The sequence below is a fragment of the Cannabis sativa genome, chromosome 5 (genome assembly GCF_029168945.1).
Source record: "Cannabis sativa cultivar Pink pepper isolate KNU-18-1 chromosome 5, ASM2916894v1, whole genome shotgun sequence".
Lineage (NCBI taxonomy): Eukaryota > Viridiplantae > Streptophyta > Magnoliopsida > Rosales > Cannabaceae > Cannabis > Cannabis sativa.
In genome coordinates, this window is record NC_083605.1 from 11,623,129 (window position 1) to 11,640,127 (window position 16,999).

Below are 16,999 nucleotides of genomic sequence, written 5' to 3' on the forward strand. Positions count from 1 at the left end.
ATGAAAAATAGCATTTTTGAAGATAAAAAACAAAGGCCAAGAAGGAGAGCCCATTTGGCCCAAGCCTCCTCTTCCTCTCTCCGCTGCCACGTGTCACGCGCAGAGGCCATCTGCGCCTGGGCCCCACACGGACAGCACCAACAGGTGCCTTGTCTCCTCTGCCACCTCCACGCGCGCGTGGCATGCACCGGCCCCTATGGGCCATGCGTTTCGTCCACTCGCCAGCCGCGTCGTTTGGTCTGAGCCCCATCATCCAAAAGCCACTTTCCAGTTGGCTTTCTCTCCTCTCGCCACGTGTCAAGTTGCACACCAAAGCCACCAATCGGAGCTTGACACGTGGCACTCCGGTTATAATATTTTGTATTTACAATTTTACCCACATGCAATTTGAATAAGTTTAATTGCGTATTAGTCCTTTTACCCTTCTATAAATAGAAGCTTAGGTTTTTAGAATTCAGTTACAGTTTTAGTTTCAGATAGAAAAATCCAGAAAAAACGCTCAGAGCGCTCAGTGTTAGTTTACCGCTTTCTTAGTTAATTTTCTTATGGGTTTCTAAGTTCCCTTATTATTAAGGAGGACGATGAAACCTAGTGTATTTAATTAAGTATTTATTTTTATTTTGATTCTCAGTACAATATATGCTTATGATTTTCGCTTCTTAAAATAATTTCTTTCATCTTTAATATCAAGTATTTTTGATAGTTAGAAATTATTTATGCTTGGTTCCATATTTTATTAAAAATAATATTCTTTGATTTTTTGTATTTACATTAAATTGTTTCACATTTAATGCTTAGAAGTTATAATTTTAAAGCGAAGGAAAATCTATTTTTTATTAGAAAATAATTGGTTTGATTACTGATTAAATTATGAGAATCAATATAAACATAAATATTTTTATATACACTTAAGTGGATTCTGAACCTTTAATAATATCCCAAAATATTTCTGAAAATATCTGTTATTGTCATTTTTATCATTTAAACACTTTATTTTATTTTGTTACCAAAAACCTCACCATTTTCGGAACTAGGTTAGAGTTTTATTAGCTTAGATTAAATAAGTATTTTCTTTGATTTCACGCAATTCTCATGGGTTCGACCTCGTTCTTCACAATCTCCATACTACAATAAAGATTCGTGCGCTTGCGAGTTGATAAATGTAAAACGTACCATTTCGGTTTCCAATAAGTTTTTGGCGCCGTTGCCGGGGAACTGCAAGAAGAAAAACTACTTTAATTCAGGTTGGTATAATTCTTCTACTAGTTATTATATTATATATATATATATATTATATATTACGTTTCTTAATAACGAAGTAAAACATATATAAAGTTATTATTATTATTAGTTTACGTTTTTACCTAAACTGATATATATATATAATTTATTATATATTATTATTATATATAATATTAATATATTATTATATATTATTTATTATTATATACAATACTTAACTATTAAGAAAAGTATATTATTATTATAATTATATATAATAAAGTATATATTATAAATTGTAATTAATATTAATATTTATATTTTAGTTAAATATATACATATTATTTATTTCCCGTTATATTTTAAATTCTGTCTTTATTTCTACACATATATTAATATTAGTATTTATATTTCTGTCAAATATATACATATTATTTATTTCCCGCTATATTTTAAATTCAGTCTTTATGTACGCAATTATATGGTAGGCACCGCCTCCTAATTTTTTCATGTTATTTTAATTTTTGTGATACTTGGTGTATGATTCGTTGGGAACGAAATTCTAAAAATCGTTTGGTAAAAAGAAAATTATTGTGGGTTGAAATTAAAAGTGAAAATTCTGACATCATGGAACCAAATCAAGTAAATGTGGAAGAAAAAACTGTTATTGATCATTTTTCTCCCATTTCTGCTAATCCACCATCATGCATTATTTTTCCTGAAACAAATGCTACACATTTTGAGCTAAAACCTTCCATAATTCAACTTTTGCCATCTTTTTATGGGTTAGGTAAAGAGGATCCATACATGCATGTGAAAGATGTTTTAGAAATTTGCTCTACATTTAGATTTCAAAATTTTTCTGATGAATCTGTTAGGCTTAGACTTTTTCCATTCTCATTAAAAGATAAGTCTAAAGCCTGGTTAGATTCACTCCCAGCCCGATCTATTTCTACTTGGGATGAATTAGTTAATAAATTTTTGTCCAAATTTTTTCCAATGTCTAAAACGGATAATATTAGGAGAGAAATCTCCGAATTTTATCAGAAAGATCACGAAGAATTTTATGAATGTTGGGAAAGATTTAAAGATTTATTGCTAAAATGTCCACACCATGGTTTTGAGAAATGGAGATTGGTAAAATACTTTTATGATGGATTATCTCCTTCAAACCGACAAATGGTACAATCAATGCACACTGGAAAATTTTTGCAATTTAGAGGGGATGAGGCTTGGGAGTCTCTTGAGAATCTTTCTGTAAATTCTCAACAGTGGAATTGCCAAGATCCTAGATCGAAAGCTTCCAACACACCTAAGAGAGGTGGAATTTACGATGTCAAAGATGACGTAGATATTAAAACATCATTAGCAAATCTAACTAGGAGAGTTGAAGCTATGTCATTAAGTCAATCCATGAATACTCCTATACATAGGAATGAAATTTGTTCCTTATGCTATAGTACAAGTCATAGTGCCCAGTCCTGTCCATCATTGCCTATATACCAAGAGGCATTTTCTGAAGAAGTGAACGCTCTTCAAACTTATGGGAAATCATCTGATAGCCCATTTTCTCAATCCTACAATCCAAATTGGAGAAATCATCCAAATTTTTCATGGAGACAGAACCAGCCTCCAATGAATCAAGGGCACCAGTACAACACGCCCAATCAGAGTCAAGCCCAACCTAATATGCCATATCCTCAACAACAAAGAAAAACATCTTTAGAGGATACACTACAACAGTTTATGCAAACCACCCAACAAGCTTTACACACAAATTCTCAATCCCTGTTAAAGCTTGAAACACAAATGGGTCAGCTTGCTACTGCTGTAGCTGAAAGGGAAAAGGGAAAACTTCCCAGTCAACCCATTCCAAATCCAAAGAGTCAGTACGAGGTAAGTACATCTAGACCTACTGAAGAAGCTAAATCAATTTCTATCCTTAGGTCTGGAAAAATTATTGAAAAACCTGATTACATACCTCAAACTGATGCTGAAATAAACAAAGACTCATTGAAAAAAAATGATTAGAGTCAGCCTGAAAGTTCACATTCCAAAGACTCGGTTGAAGAATCGAGTCAAACTTTACCGTTTATTCCAAAAGCTCCATTCCCACAAAGATTGCTCTCGATCAAAAGAGGTAGTCAGTATGGTGACATCTTAGAGGTATTCAAACAAGTAACTATAAATATCCCTTTCTTAGATGCCATTAAACAAATACCTGCCTACTCTAAATTCTTGAAAGATTTGTGTACTGCAAAAAGAAACACAAATGTTCCGAAAAAGGCATTTTTAACGGAACAAGTCAGCTCCATAATTCAATATAAAAGTCTTGTTAAACACAAAGATCCGGGGTGTCCCACCATTCCTTGTATTATTGGTGATCATGTGATTAACAAAGCTTTACTTGATTTAGGAGCTAGTGTGAATTTATTGCCTTATTCTGTTTATAACCAACTTGGTCTAGGGGAACTGAAACCAACATCTATGACACTTCAGTTAGCTGATCGTTCTGTGAAAATTCCTAGAGGTGTCATAGAAGATGTTTTGATTAAGGTAGATAAATTTTATTTTCCTGTTGATTTCATTGTTCTTGATACTCATTTTGTTGAAGACATAAGTGCTCAAATTCTGATCATTTTGGGTAGACCATTTTTAGCCACATCAAATGCAATCATCAACTATCGTAATGGTGTTCTTAAATTATCATTTGGAAATATGACTGTTGAGTTGAATGTTTTTAATGTTGCTAATAAATCTGTTGATTGCGATGATGTATATGAGGTAAATTTTATTGATTCTGTCACACAAGATTTCATGCTAAACAAAGATAATTCTTTTGAAAATTGTGTAAGTCATTTTGGTATGAATTTTGAAAGTTCTTTTGATAGTGTAAATTCTTTGTTAGAGTCTACACCATTGATAAACACAGAAGAGTGGAACACCAAAGTTGAGTCAATTGAACCCTTTCGCCAATTAGAATCACAGTCACTCCCTGAACCACCAAAGTTAGATCTAAGGTAGTGTTTGGTTTACATGAATGAGTGTAGGAATGGAATTGTTATTCCTAAAGAAAGATCATTCAAGTGTTTGGTTTGTTTATTGTCATTGGAAAACTCATTCCATAGGAATTATAATTCATGTAAACTAAGGAATTACTTTTCCTAAATAAAATGACTTGAAAAGCCATTCCATACCAACTTAAAATTATTTTTCCTTATCTACCCTTCTCATAAATAAATGATAAAGGTTATAATTATATGGATAACATTTTTTTATTTTAAAATATATATCTACAACATTTAATATTACAATGATATGTTTATTATATTTTTTTGTACATAATTATATGAAAACAATATTATTATTATAATTATATTGATAAACGATGTGTGATGATTAAATTATATGAATAACATTATGTTGATACTTAAATATTTAATATAAAATAAACTATTAAATTAAATATTTATTTATATTTTATTATTTGATAATTAGATCTAAAAAATACAATTTGAGAGTGATACATAAATATATATCATTTTTTTATTTGTACCATAATGGTAATTTTATAAAACAAAAATTATTTTAAAAGAGTAAAGGACATTTTGGTCAAAATAATAAAAACTCTATTTCATTCTATATTATACCAATCATCACAGTTCTTATTCATTATTGATTCCATAGTCTTTACCAAACAAAAGAATAGAAATTCCATTCCATTCTATTCCTATTCCTATTACCATTACCATTCCTATTCCATTTTTATTTTGTAACCAAACGCCACCTAAAGGTTTTACCTGAAGATCTAAAATATGCATTCCTAGGAGAGTCAGAAACCTTCCCTGTTATCATCGCATCTGCGTTAGAAAAGAAACAAGAAGAGAAATTGGTACAAGTTCTTTAGAGTCACAAAGAAGCCATAGGGTGGACCATGGCTGACATCAAAGGAATTAGTCCTTCGGTGTGCATGCATTGAATCCATTTAGAAGAAAATGCAAAGCCATCCCGTGAGTGTCAAAGAAGGTTAAATCCAAATATGAAAGAAGTAGTGACAGATGAAATACTTAAAACATTAGATGTGGGTATTATATACCCAATTTTTGATAGTTCATGGGTCAGTCTGATCCATGTTGTTCCTAAGAAGTCTGGAATTACTGTAGTCAAAAATGCAAACGATGAATTAATCCCCACTAAAATCCAAACTGGATGGAGAGTGTGAATTGACTACAGAAAACTGAATAGCCTCACCAAAAAAGACCATTTCCCATTACCCTTCATTGATCAAATGCTTGAAAGATTAGCTGGTCACGAGTACTACTGTTTTCTTGATGGTTACTCGAGATACAACCAAATCCCGATAGCACCCGAGGATCAAGAAAAGACCACCTTCACATGTCCTTATGGAACATTTGCTTATCGACGCATGTCTTTTGGCTTATGCAATGCACCTGTGACGTTTCAAAGGTGTATGATTGCAATTTTTTCTGATATGGATGAACATTTTTTGGAAATCTTTATGGATGATTTTTCTATTTATGGATCTTCTTTTGATGAATGTTTACACCACCTGTCTCTTGTCTTGATTCGTTGTAAAGAAAAGAATTTAGTGCTAAATTGGGAAAAATGTCATTTTATGGTAAAATGTGGAATTGTCTTAGGACATGTGATTTCATCTGAGGGAAAGAAGTTGACAAAGCTAAAGTTGATCTTATTTCAAAACTTCCACCACCTAAAACTGTGAAAGAAATTAGATCATTCTTAGGTCACGCCGGTTTCTACCGGAGATTCATAAAAGACTTTAGCAAAATTTCACGGCCTCTGTGCCATTTACTTGGAAAAGATAATGCATTTGTTTTTGATCATGATTATCATATTGCTTTTGAGAAATTGAAAACTATGCTAACTACTGCATCCATTATTCAACCTCCTGATTGGAACCTTCCTTTTGAAATAATGTGTGATGCTTCTGATTATGCTATAGGAGCTGTCTTAGGGCAAAGAATTGATAAAATACCACATGTTATTTCCTACTCTAGCAAAACTCTAAATGATGCTCAATTAAATTATTCCACAACTGAGAAAGAATTGCTTGCTGTAGTCTTTGCCTTAGAAAAGTTTAGGTCTTATCTGTTAGGATCTAAAATAATTGTTTATTCTGATCATGCTGCTTTAAGATATCTTTTGTCAAAGAAAGATGCAAAATCACGTTTAATCCGTTGGATACTTCTTTTACAAGAGTTTGATCTAGAAATTCGTGATAAAAAGGGGTCTGAAAATGTTGTTGCTGATCACTTATCTAGGCTAGTTATTGAAACTAGTAAAGAGCCTACCCCTATCACCGAAACTTTTCCTGATGAACAATTGATGCATGTTTCTTCTCTGCCTTGGTATGCTGACATTGTGAATTATCTTGTTACTGGTGAAATACCATCTCACTGGTCTAAACAAGATAAAAATAAATTTTATTCTGAGGTGAAAAATTTTATCTGGGATGATCCATACTTGTTAAAATATTGTCCTGATCAGATAGTACGTAGATGTATCCCGAATTGTGATCAAACTAAAATCATATCTTTTTGTCATGATCATGCCTGTGGAGGCCATTTCAGTAGTAAAAAGACTGCTGCAAAAATTTTACAATGTGGTTTTTATTGGCCCACAATTTTTCGTGATACATATGCATACTGTAAAGCCTGTGAACGTTGTCAAAAGTTAGGAAGTCTGTTTAGAAGAAACATGATGCCTTTAAACCCTATTCTTATTATTGATGTATTAGATGTTTGGGGTATTAATTTTATGGGACCTTTTCCTAGCTCGTTTGGAAATTTGTATATTCTTGTTGGAGTTGATTATGTTTCAAAATGGGTCGAAGCTGTTGCATGTCACACAAACGACCACAAAGTGGTGGTTCGTTTCTTGAAAGAAAATATTTTTTCCCGTTTTGGCACACCACGTGCTATCATTAGTGATGGAGGTACACATTTTTGTAATAAGCCATTTGCACATCTCATGAAAAATTATGGCATTACACACAAAGTCACTACACCATATCATCCTCAAACTAGTGGTCAAGTTGAAATCTCCAATAGGGAAATAAAGCACATCCTAGAAAAAACAGTCAACCCAACTAGGAAAGATTGGTCCCTGAGACTAACTGATGCTTTATGGGCATATCGTACTGCATACAAAACTCCCATTGGAATGTCACCTTACCGCCTAGTGTATGGAAAAGCCTGTCATTTACCTGTAGAGTTAGAGCATAGAGCCTTTTGGGCAATTAAACAACTAAATTTTGCTCTAGACAAAGCGGGAGTGAAAAGAAAGCTCCAATTAAATGAATTGGAAGAACTGAGAAACGATGCTTACGATTGTGCAAAAAGTTACAAAGAACGTACAAAGTTGTATCATGATAAGAACATCTTGCGAAAAGATTTCTCCACTGGTCAGAAAGTTCTTTTATACAACTCTCGCCTTCATCTGTTTCCCGGTAAGTTACGTTCTAAATGGACTGGTCCATTTACTGTTCGTACTGTTTTTCCTCACGGAGCTGTTGAAATTGAAAATTCTAAAACTGGTAACATATTCAAAGTCAATGGACAACGGTTGAAACCATTTTTAGAATTAACACCACCTGAAGTGGAGGAAACACTCCTTCACGATCCAATTTACCAAGGTTAGTGAATTCTTTCACTACTGGTCCTATCTTTAATTGCTTTCTTTATTTTCAGTATTTTAGTTTATTCTCTGTCATTTGTTTTTTAGAAAATCAACATCTCTCACTGTGCATATTCTCTGTTTTTTTTTCGGTTCTCATCTCATGCTCTTATCATATACATATTTAGACATTGAGGACACTGTCTCATTTTAGTTGGGGGTACTGAGTATATTCTTGCGTTAAGTTCGATAAATTTCTTACCTTTTTTGAAAATTTTGAGTCAAATTCTGCTGCTAATTATGTGAATAAATAAATATTGTGTTAGACTAGTTTATACTATATTTAGTTACTTAGATAGTAATTCCAGTAAAAATTGCACAAACCAAACATATGATTTGATTGTTTTTAACACATTTAATTGAGAAAAATCTTAAGTTAAAAGCTTTCATTTTTCGTGAGAAGTGAGAATTGAGAAAACGACTTTTTGAACATATATTGATCTTCTGAATTGGTAAAATCGAAATTATTGAAATTTAAAAATATGACAGTTACTAGAGGGATACTTTTTTTAGAACTGAGCCTAATTGTAAATTTATTATCTTTATATTTTCTTATCACATGTTGCCTCTTGTTAAAAAAGAAAAAAGAAAAAAAAAAGAAGAATATAAATATATATTGTGGATATTTCCCTTAAAAAAAAATACATATATATATCATATAAAGAGCAATATCTTACATACTATATACCAAAAAAAAAAGAAAAAAAAAAAACAAGAGCAACATTTCTCTGTCAGCGTAGCTTGGTCAAAATTCAAAAGATACCAAAGAAAATTTTGCTACGGTAAATAGTTATTGTGGATATTGCCCTTAAAAAAAATACATATATATATATCATATAAAGAGCAATATCTTAGTTTTAATCATTTAGCAAAGTAAAAAATATATATGCATATATAATATATATATATAGAAAAAAAATAATATATCATCATCAATCAAAAGAGACTTTGCTATAGTTTATTTTTCGTAAATTTTAGTCACCAAATACAAAAAAAAAAAAGAAAAAAAAGAAGAAAAATCGTTGTTTATTTCTTTATTTTGGCTCTAGGTATTGTAATGAAATCCCGAAAGTAACTTGTCATTTGAATTTTAAAATATTTTTGGTTAGCCTATCTATGGGTCAATAATTGTTTACATTGTTCGTCCTAAAAATCTTTATCCATTTGAGCGTCAATTAATTTATCTTTCCAACTCCTAGAGTGACAACCCTTCCTCCTTTCAAATATTTCAATACCTGTGAGGATTTGGAGTTGAGACTTTTTACTTTAAAGATTTTTCAATATTATCTGTGTTATGGATTAAAGCAAAGAATATGATTTTAAACACACACACACACAAAATCTGCAATTATATCTATTGTAATTTTTTTTATATATTTCTAAAGTTTACACCAATATTTTATTTTGTTTCGATTAGTCAGAGTTTGTTTGATTTGTTCATTTTGGTAATATTTTGTTATCCGTTTGAATTGCTAGGGACTAGCAATAAGCTAGTTGGGGGTTGTGTTAAATGCCAAAATATTACATATTTTATAGTGTAAAAATACAAAATAAAATTAATTCTTTATAATATTTTCAAGAAATTAATGCAATATATTATTATATTGAAAATATTTTATTTAAGATTAATTTTATCTTTGTTTATAAATAATAATAGTATTTATGGCATAATTGAGAAAAAGAAATAAAAAGTTAAAAAATGTATTGTATTTATTTAAAGAAATACAAATTAATTAAATTTTAAATAAATATTTTCATTAAAATTATTGTGATATATTTTATGTTGAAAATATTTGGTTTGAATTTAATTTTGTTTGTGTTTGATTGAGAAAATAGCATTTGTGAAAGAGTAGAAAAGAAATGAAAAAGTGATAAAAATGAGGCCCAAAACTATGAAAAATAGCATTTTTGAAGAGAAAATTACACTTTATACCCACTTTTTGTTTCATATTTTAATTTTTACCTTCATTTTACTACTCTTTAATTTATACCCACTTTTATAAGTTATATTCCCATTATGTGCATTAGAAAGTCTAATTTTGATAAGTTTTATGAGGTTATATTTAGTACTTTGATTATAAAAGAGGGTATTTATCAATAACAATTATTTTAGAGTTATATTTTGTTAATGTGTAATAAAAAAGGGTAGTTTTCAATTTATCCCATTTTTGAAGATAAAAAACAAAGCCCAAGAAGGAGAGCCCATTTGGCCCAAGCCTCCTCTTCCTCTCTCCGCTGCCACGTGTCACGCGCAGAGGCCATCTGCGCATGGGCCCCACACGGACAGCACCAACAGGTGCCTTGTCTCCTCTGTCTCCTCCACGCGCGCGTGGCATGCACCGGCCCCTATGGGCCATGCGTTTCGTCCACTCGCTAGCCACGCGGCTAGCCTTCGTTTGGTCTGAGCCCCATCAGCCAAAAGCCACTTTTCACTTAGCTTTCTCTCCTCTCGCCACGTGTCAAGTTGCACACCAAAGCCACCAATCCGAGCTTGACACGTGGCACTCCGGTTATAATTTTTTGTATTTACAATTTTACCCACATGCAATTTGAATAAGTTTAATTGCGTATTAGTCCTTTTACCCTTCTATAAATAGAAGCTTAGGTTTTTAGAATTCAGTTACAGTTTAAGTTTCAGACAGAAAAATCCAGAGAAAACGCTTAGAGCGCTCAGTGTTAGTTTACCGCTTTCTTAGTTAATTTTCTTATGGGTTTCTAAGTTCCCTTATTATTAAGGAGGACGATGAAACCTAGTGTATTTAATTAAATATTTATTTTTATTTTGATTCTCAGTACAATATATGCTTATGATTTTCGCTTCTTAAAATAATTTCTTTCATCTTTAATATCAAGTATTTTTGATAGTTAGAAATTATTTATGCTTGGTTCCATATTTTATTAAAAATAATATTCTTTGATTTTTTGTATTTACATTAAATTGTTTCACATTTAATGCTTAGAAGTTATAATTTTAAAGCGAAGGAAAATCTATTTTTTATTAGAAAATAATTGGTTTGATTACTGATTAAATTATGAGAATCAATATAAACATAAATATTTTTATATACACTTAAGTGGATTCCGAACCCTTAATAATATCCCAAAATATTTATGAAAATATCTGTTATTGTCATTTTTATCATTTAAACACTTTATTTTATTTTGTTACCAAAAACCTCACCATTTTCGGAACTAGGTTAGAGTTTTATTAGCTTAGATTAAATAAGTATTTTCTTTGATTTCACGCAATTCTCATGGGTTCGACCTCGTTCTTCACAATCTCCATACTACAATAAAGATTCGTGCGCTTGCGAGTTGATAAATGTAAAACGTACCATTTCGGTTTACAACAGCTATAAATAGATAGTGAAGGCTTCAAGAAAATTACACTTCTGATTCAGAGAAAAACCTGAGCCTTCTCTCTCCCTATCTGGCCGACCACTCCCTCTCTCTTTCTTCCCTCTTGAATTTCAAAATTCTTAGTGTGAGAATAGTGCCCACACACAGCAAGTGATACCTCAACCATAGTGAGGAAGATCGTGAAGAAAGACTTTCAGCAAGAAGGAGTTTCAGCACTAAAGAATCAGAGAAAGAGATCCAAGTTCAGACATTGATAATGCTCTGCTACAGAAAAGAATCAAGGGCTAGATATCTGAACGGAAGGAGTCATATTATTTCGCTCCAACCAATGTAAGGTTCACTAAACTTTATATGTGTTTATTTCATCGTTTTAGAAAGTTCATATTTAGGGTGTTAATCAACATACTTGTGAGTAGATCTAAGATCCTGGTAAAATAATTTCCAACAGAGGTAACTTCATGTACACTTCTTCATGAAGATCTCCATAGAGAAAGGCATTGTTGATGTCTAATTGGTGAATGGTCCAATTGTTGATAGCAGCCGAGGCAAGGAAAATTTTTAAAGTGTTAAACTTAGCAACTGGTGCATATGTTTGGGAAAAATCAATTCCTTCTCTTTGATTAAAGCCCTTGGCGACTAATCGGGCTTTAAACCTAACAACTTCACTAGCTTCATTGTATTTAACTTTATACACCCACTTGCATCTAATGGCTTTGTGGCTAGGGGGTAACTTGGTGATGATCCAAGTTTTATTTTTCTTCAAGAGCTTATGTCTCACAGTCCATGGCTTGGAGCCAATGTTTGAACTAGGATGCCTCTTCATATTTTTTTGGTTCACTATGTGTGTATGCGGCTAAGACAGCAGCAAGAAACTGAGGATCCAATTTTATATATGATAAAAAAAGGTTTAATTGGATGTGTCGTGGAAGACACATGACACACATAGTCCTTTAAATGGGAGGGTTGAGTGAGTATTTGTCCTTTTTTTGTAGTTTTGGTACTTGGGATCTCATTAGTGTCATCAAGTTTGTTGTTGATGATCACAATAGGATATAGATCCTGGTTTGTGGGTACATTAATGGATGGAGTTATGGGGTTGATCACATTAGTGACTTTTGTAGTCACCAGGACAAGATGTTGATCCTGTACTGTGGTGACATTAGGAGAATGAGCCTTGTTGGTGATCACAGCAGTGGGCTGTGTTTGAGTTATTTGTTTCTGGTTTGGTAACACAAATTGAGAAAAAAAACTATGTATCTCCTGAGATGATGTGGTGTTAGTGAATGGGAAGATTCGTTCATGGAATACAACATCACGGGAGGAATAAATTTGCTTGGATTCAATGTCTAAGAGAGTGTAAGCTCTCATTCCCATAGGGTAGCCAATAAAGATGGTGTTGGGTTTTATGCCCTAAATAAAACTCATTTCATATAATCAGATTTACTTGTTAATAAAGATCAGAAATAACATTTTATGTTGCATGGTTCACATGATTTATTTCATGATTATATGTATATAATGTATGAATTCTTTTTAAGTCCAGAACATATGTGTTGGTTAAGAATTATAGTGTTGTCAGCACAGTGGAATATAATCTTTATTGTATGTTCAAAAGTTGATTCCCTGATTTGTCAGAACACTGGATTTAGACTGACATGGTATAATCAGCGATAGGTATTCTTACACCTTGGAAAAGTGTTATGTCCTTTCCAGGACATTGGCAAAGTTTACCAGTATCGAATGCATGGAGTATGCATCGGAATGGACCGATATTGAACTTTGAATTAGATTTTGAAACTTACCGTAAATATCTATTCAATTCAATATCATAAGTTGATCCTAGATCACATGATCGAAATCCTGATATGGTTAGGCTCAATTTCAAGAGTATTATTCGTGTTCTTTGATTTGTTAGTTAAGCCTAATCTTTAGTCTGGGCAATACGTACATTTTGGGAACACGGTAGTTCAATTGAGTGGGAGCGTGTAAAGCTCGCTTAGTTAATTTGGAAATTATCAGTTAATTATGATTAATTATGAAATTATTTATAGCTATTTAAATAATTTATTATGCTGTTATTTATGGAATTCAGAAATGCATGTTTATGTTATTCAGTAGTTTTCATATTTTGCATTTTCGGTGCCCGGTATTTTGGAACTCGGCGTTTGGCTCAGTAGAAATCACAACTTAGTATGTTAGTAGTTGGGGACGGGTTTTAGACATTGGGAATGTCGGGAATGGCCGGGAATTTAGAATGTCCCAAAAATACCCCTTTAGTGATTTTTATGTGATTTTAGAATGGAGGGGCAAAATGGTCTTTTTGCCCCAATGACTTTTTGTCTTTTAGTGACTTGTTTATTTGAAAAATAAATGTTATTTGTTTATTTTATTGGCTTAAGTAAATGAGATAAGTGCCTTTATTTTATTCTCCAATTTTTACAAAAAATGCTAAGTGTAGAAATTAGAAAAAACTTTGAAAAAGAAACTCTCTCAAGCCTCTCTCTTTTCGGCCCTCTTTGAGCAGCAAGGAGGAGGAGTTTTTCTTGGTGATTCAAGTCCTTCTTGTGTAGATTTTGTGATCCTTAGTTGCTAGTAAGTGGTTCTCAACCTTTCTTTGTGTTCTTGATGTTTTTGAAGTGAAAATGGTAGGTTGCATGTTAGTTTGTATGGCTGTTTGTTGCTGTGTTTAATTGTTGTTTACAGTAGCTTAATTAGGTTTTAAATGGATGGATTATCTAGGTTTTAATGCATGCTAGTTGTGTTGTTCAAGGTTTGGATTTTTTAAGCTTAAATATGTGATTTTGGTGAAAATATTGTGAATCTGTTGCTGGGTTGTTGTGTATGTTTTTACTTGATTTCAGAAGCTATTTTAAGCATGTTTAAGTAGAATTAAGCTGCTTGGTATGCATGTTGTTTAGATTTGCTCAAGTTTGAGTTTGGAACTCAAAGCTTGAGCTCCAATGGTGATTTTTGTTTCTGTGTATTCTGGGTTGTTTTGAGGCCTTAGAAATGTTCTAGGGAAGGTATAGAACAGGTCTGGAAAGTTTGAATCAATTTGGGGTTGAATTGGTTGAGATATGAGAATTTGATGTTGCTGCCTGCGAGGAACCGGAATTCCGGTTGTGCATCCGGAATTCGGATGGGGTCCTGAATTTCCCGAACCGGAATTAGGTTGGGCAACCGGTCTACCGGTTGGGGAATTTTCAGAACCCGTGTTTTCCTCGTTTTTATGTTTTTAGGGGTATTGCCATGCTTTTTATCGATAGGGAAACTTTTAGTTCCTAGTTGAAGTCCCCGGGAAGTGATTTAGCATGTCACTTATAGCGTTGTGATTTTTATGGTTTAGGAGCCAGTAATCCGCCACTCAGCTACAGTTCCAGTCAGGTTGACCGGCACACCTGAATTCGGAATCCAGGTAAGATTAGTATAACAGTATGCATATGTAGATTACATGTTTAGCGTGCATGTAGGGAGCCTGTTAGATTACATTAGTTATGTAAGTTGGCTTCGAACCATCCAACCTTGTCACGTCGGTACATGCTGGAGTATGACCAGCAGCCGGAGTATGACCGGTTCGACCGATCAGGCTGACACTTGGTTGGTGGTTCCGTACTATTGACGTATCCCGTCGGTACAGGCTGGAGTATGACCAGCAGCCGGAGTATGACCGGTTCGACCGATCAAGAGGATATAGTAACACGTCGGTACAGGCTGGAGTATGACCAGCAGCCGGAGTATGACCGGTTCGACCGATCAGGTTGTTACGTGTCAATAGTACGGTCCCTATGAACGTTCAGAACTCAGTACCATGTTGGACATGGCAGTAGTGGCTCAGTACCATGTTGGGCATGGCAGTAGCGGGACTCAGTATCGTGTTGGACACGGCAGTTAGAATTATGTATGAGTATTATTATGCTTTTCTTACTGAGTCTGTCGACTCACAGTTTACGTTTATGTGTAGGTAAAGGCAAGGCTATAGCTGATGGACCGTGAGCGAGCTTGTGAAGATTGTACATGTCGGGGCGGTTAGGCCTGGAGCGTACGATCCTCGGGACAGCAAGGCTGAAATTTTGTAACTGGTCGTTAGACGACCTTTATTTTATGTAACAGTTAAACAGTTAAATCTTTTTGTAAATGATTTTATAATCGGGATCCTGAGTCATTTGTAATATTGTTTTATAAGTTTAATTAAAAAGCAAAATTTTAATTAATCACGTTTTTCCATAAACCTCGTTGATTAGCAACGAGCTGCACAGTACGTTTAAAAATCACGTAATACGCCTAAGGTAGTTAGGGTGTTACAATTTGGTATCAGAGCCGCCAGGTTGTCTTCCGAAGATTGTCACGACATGTACAATCATCATCAGCAGTTAGCTCAGTTCACGGTTTAGTAAGCCTTTATTGCTTTAGTAGTTTATTTTATTCAGTTATGAAAAAGAAAAGCCTGTTAGGAAGCATGTTAGTAGCCTGATAGTAGAATAGGCGCATGTTTCGTTTTTAATTTCCAAATTAAGCGGCATTAGTAAGCTCTCCTTGAATACGACCTGATATGCCAACTCTTGGTTTCGCAGGCGGTTCTAACTAGATGGACGCCAGGCGGACTACCAGGAGTCAGGGAAACTCCGTAGGGTCGAACCAAGGACAGGGAGCTCAGTTTCCCCCACCTGCCAGGGGCTGAGGTAGAGGTCCCCGAGGCAGGGCTCGTGGCCGGGGTGATGAGAACCCGCCACAGGCTGCCCAGGCTCCCCCAGCCGATCAGGGAGCCCCAAACTGGGAGTTGCGGTTTGCGGAAATGCAAGCCCGGATCGAAGAACAAGACCTCGAGATTCAGAGGTTGAGACAGCAGGGTGCTCCTGCAGTTCCAGTGCCCGTAGTTCCAGTGGCACCTGCCCCTGCTGCCCAGGCCGAGATAGTGGTGGCGGCCCATAGATTGGAACCTCTGTACGAACGGTTCCGGAAGCAAGCACCTCCGGTTTTCCTGGGAGGTCCGGACGTGATGAAAGCCGAGCAATGGCTGACGGTGATCACCAAGATCTTGAACTTTATGGGTGTCACCGGTAACGACAGAGTGGTGTGCGCCACATTCCAGTTCCAGGAGGACGCCCTGGTATGGTGGGACATGGTGTCTCAGATCCATGACATCACCACCATGACCTGGGAAAGGTTCCAGGAACTCTTCAACGCAAAGTATTACAATGAGACGGTCAGAAGCGCCAAGAGGAAAGAGTTCGCTCACCTGACCCAGCGTGAGAACATGAGCGTCACTGAGTATACTACTCAGTTTGATCGGTTGGCGAGGTTAGCCTCGGGAATTGTGCCGACCGACTTCAGCAAGAAGGAGAAGTATCTGGACGGGTTGAATGCCAGGATCAGGCATGACTTGATGATCACCACCGACGACAGCACCACCTATGCTCAGATGGTGGAGAAGGCACTGCGAGCTGAGGGCGTAGTGGGGTGTATGTCAGAATCAGCCAGTACTCCGGTTAGTGGCGGGGCTCCTACCCCTCCTGCATCAGGCTATAGCAGGGGGAGTAGTGGTTCGGCCATTGATCAGAGGAAGAGAGCACCCACTACTTCCGGTGGCTCGAGTCAGAACAAGAGGTTCCGGGGGAACCAGAACAGAGGGAGTCGTCCTGGTGGTACTGAGACCCGATTCTCCTATCCCGAGTGCCCTAGCTGCAAGAGGCACCATCGGGGC

At 34.9% G+C, this 16,999-nt stretch overlaps 1 protein-coding gene and 1 non-coding gene across 2 annotated transcripts; one reads left to right on the forward strand and one right to left on the reverse strand.

The window, feature by feature from the left end:
* The first annotated feature begins 1,848 nt into the window (after positions 1–1,848).
* LOC133038160 (uncharacterized) lies at positions 1,849–3,841 on the forward strand. Its single transcript, XM_061116219.1, has 3 exons — positions 1,849–3,117; positions 3,253–3,777; positions 3,836–3,841. Exons 1-3 carry the CDS (start codon positions 1,849–1,851, stop codon positions 3,839–3,841), a joined length of 1,800 nt encoding a protein of 599 aa, XP_060972202.1.
* Positions 2,236–2,342, reverse strand: LOC115718240 (small nucleolar RNA R71). Its single transcript, XR_004011824.2, has one exon. It is a non-coding gene; the product is annotated as a small nucleolar RNA R71 (small nucleolar RNA).
* Positions 3,842–16,999: the final 13,158 nt, after the last annotated feature.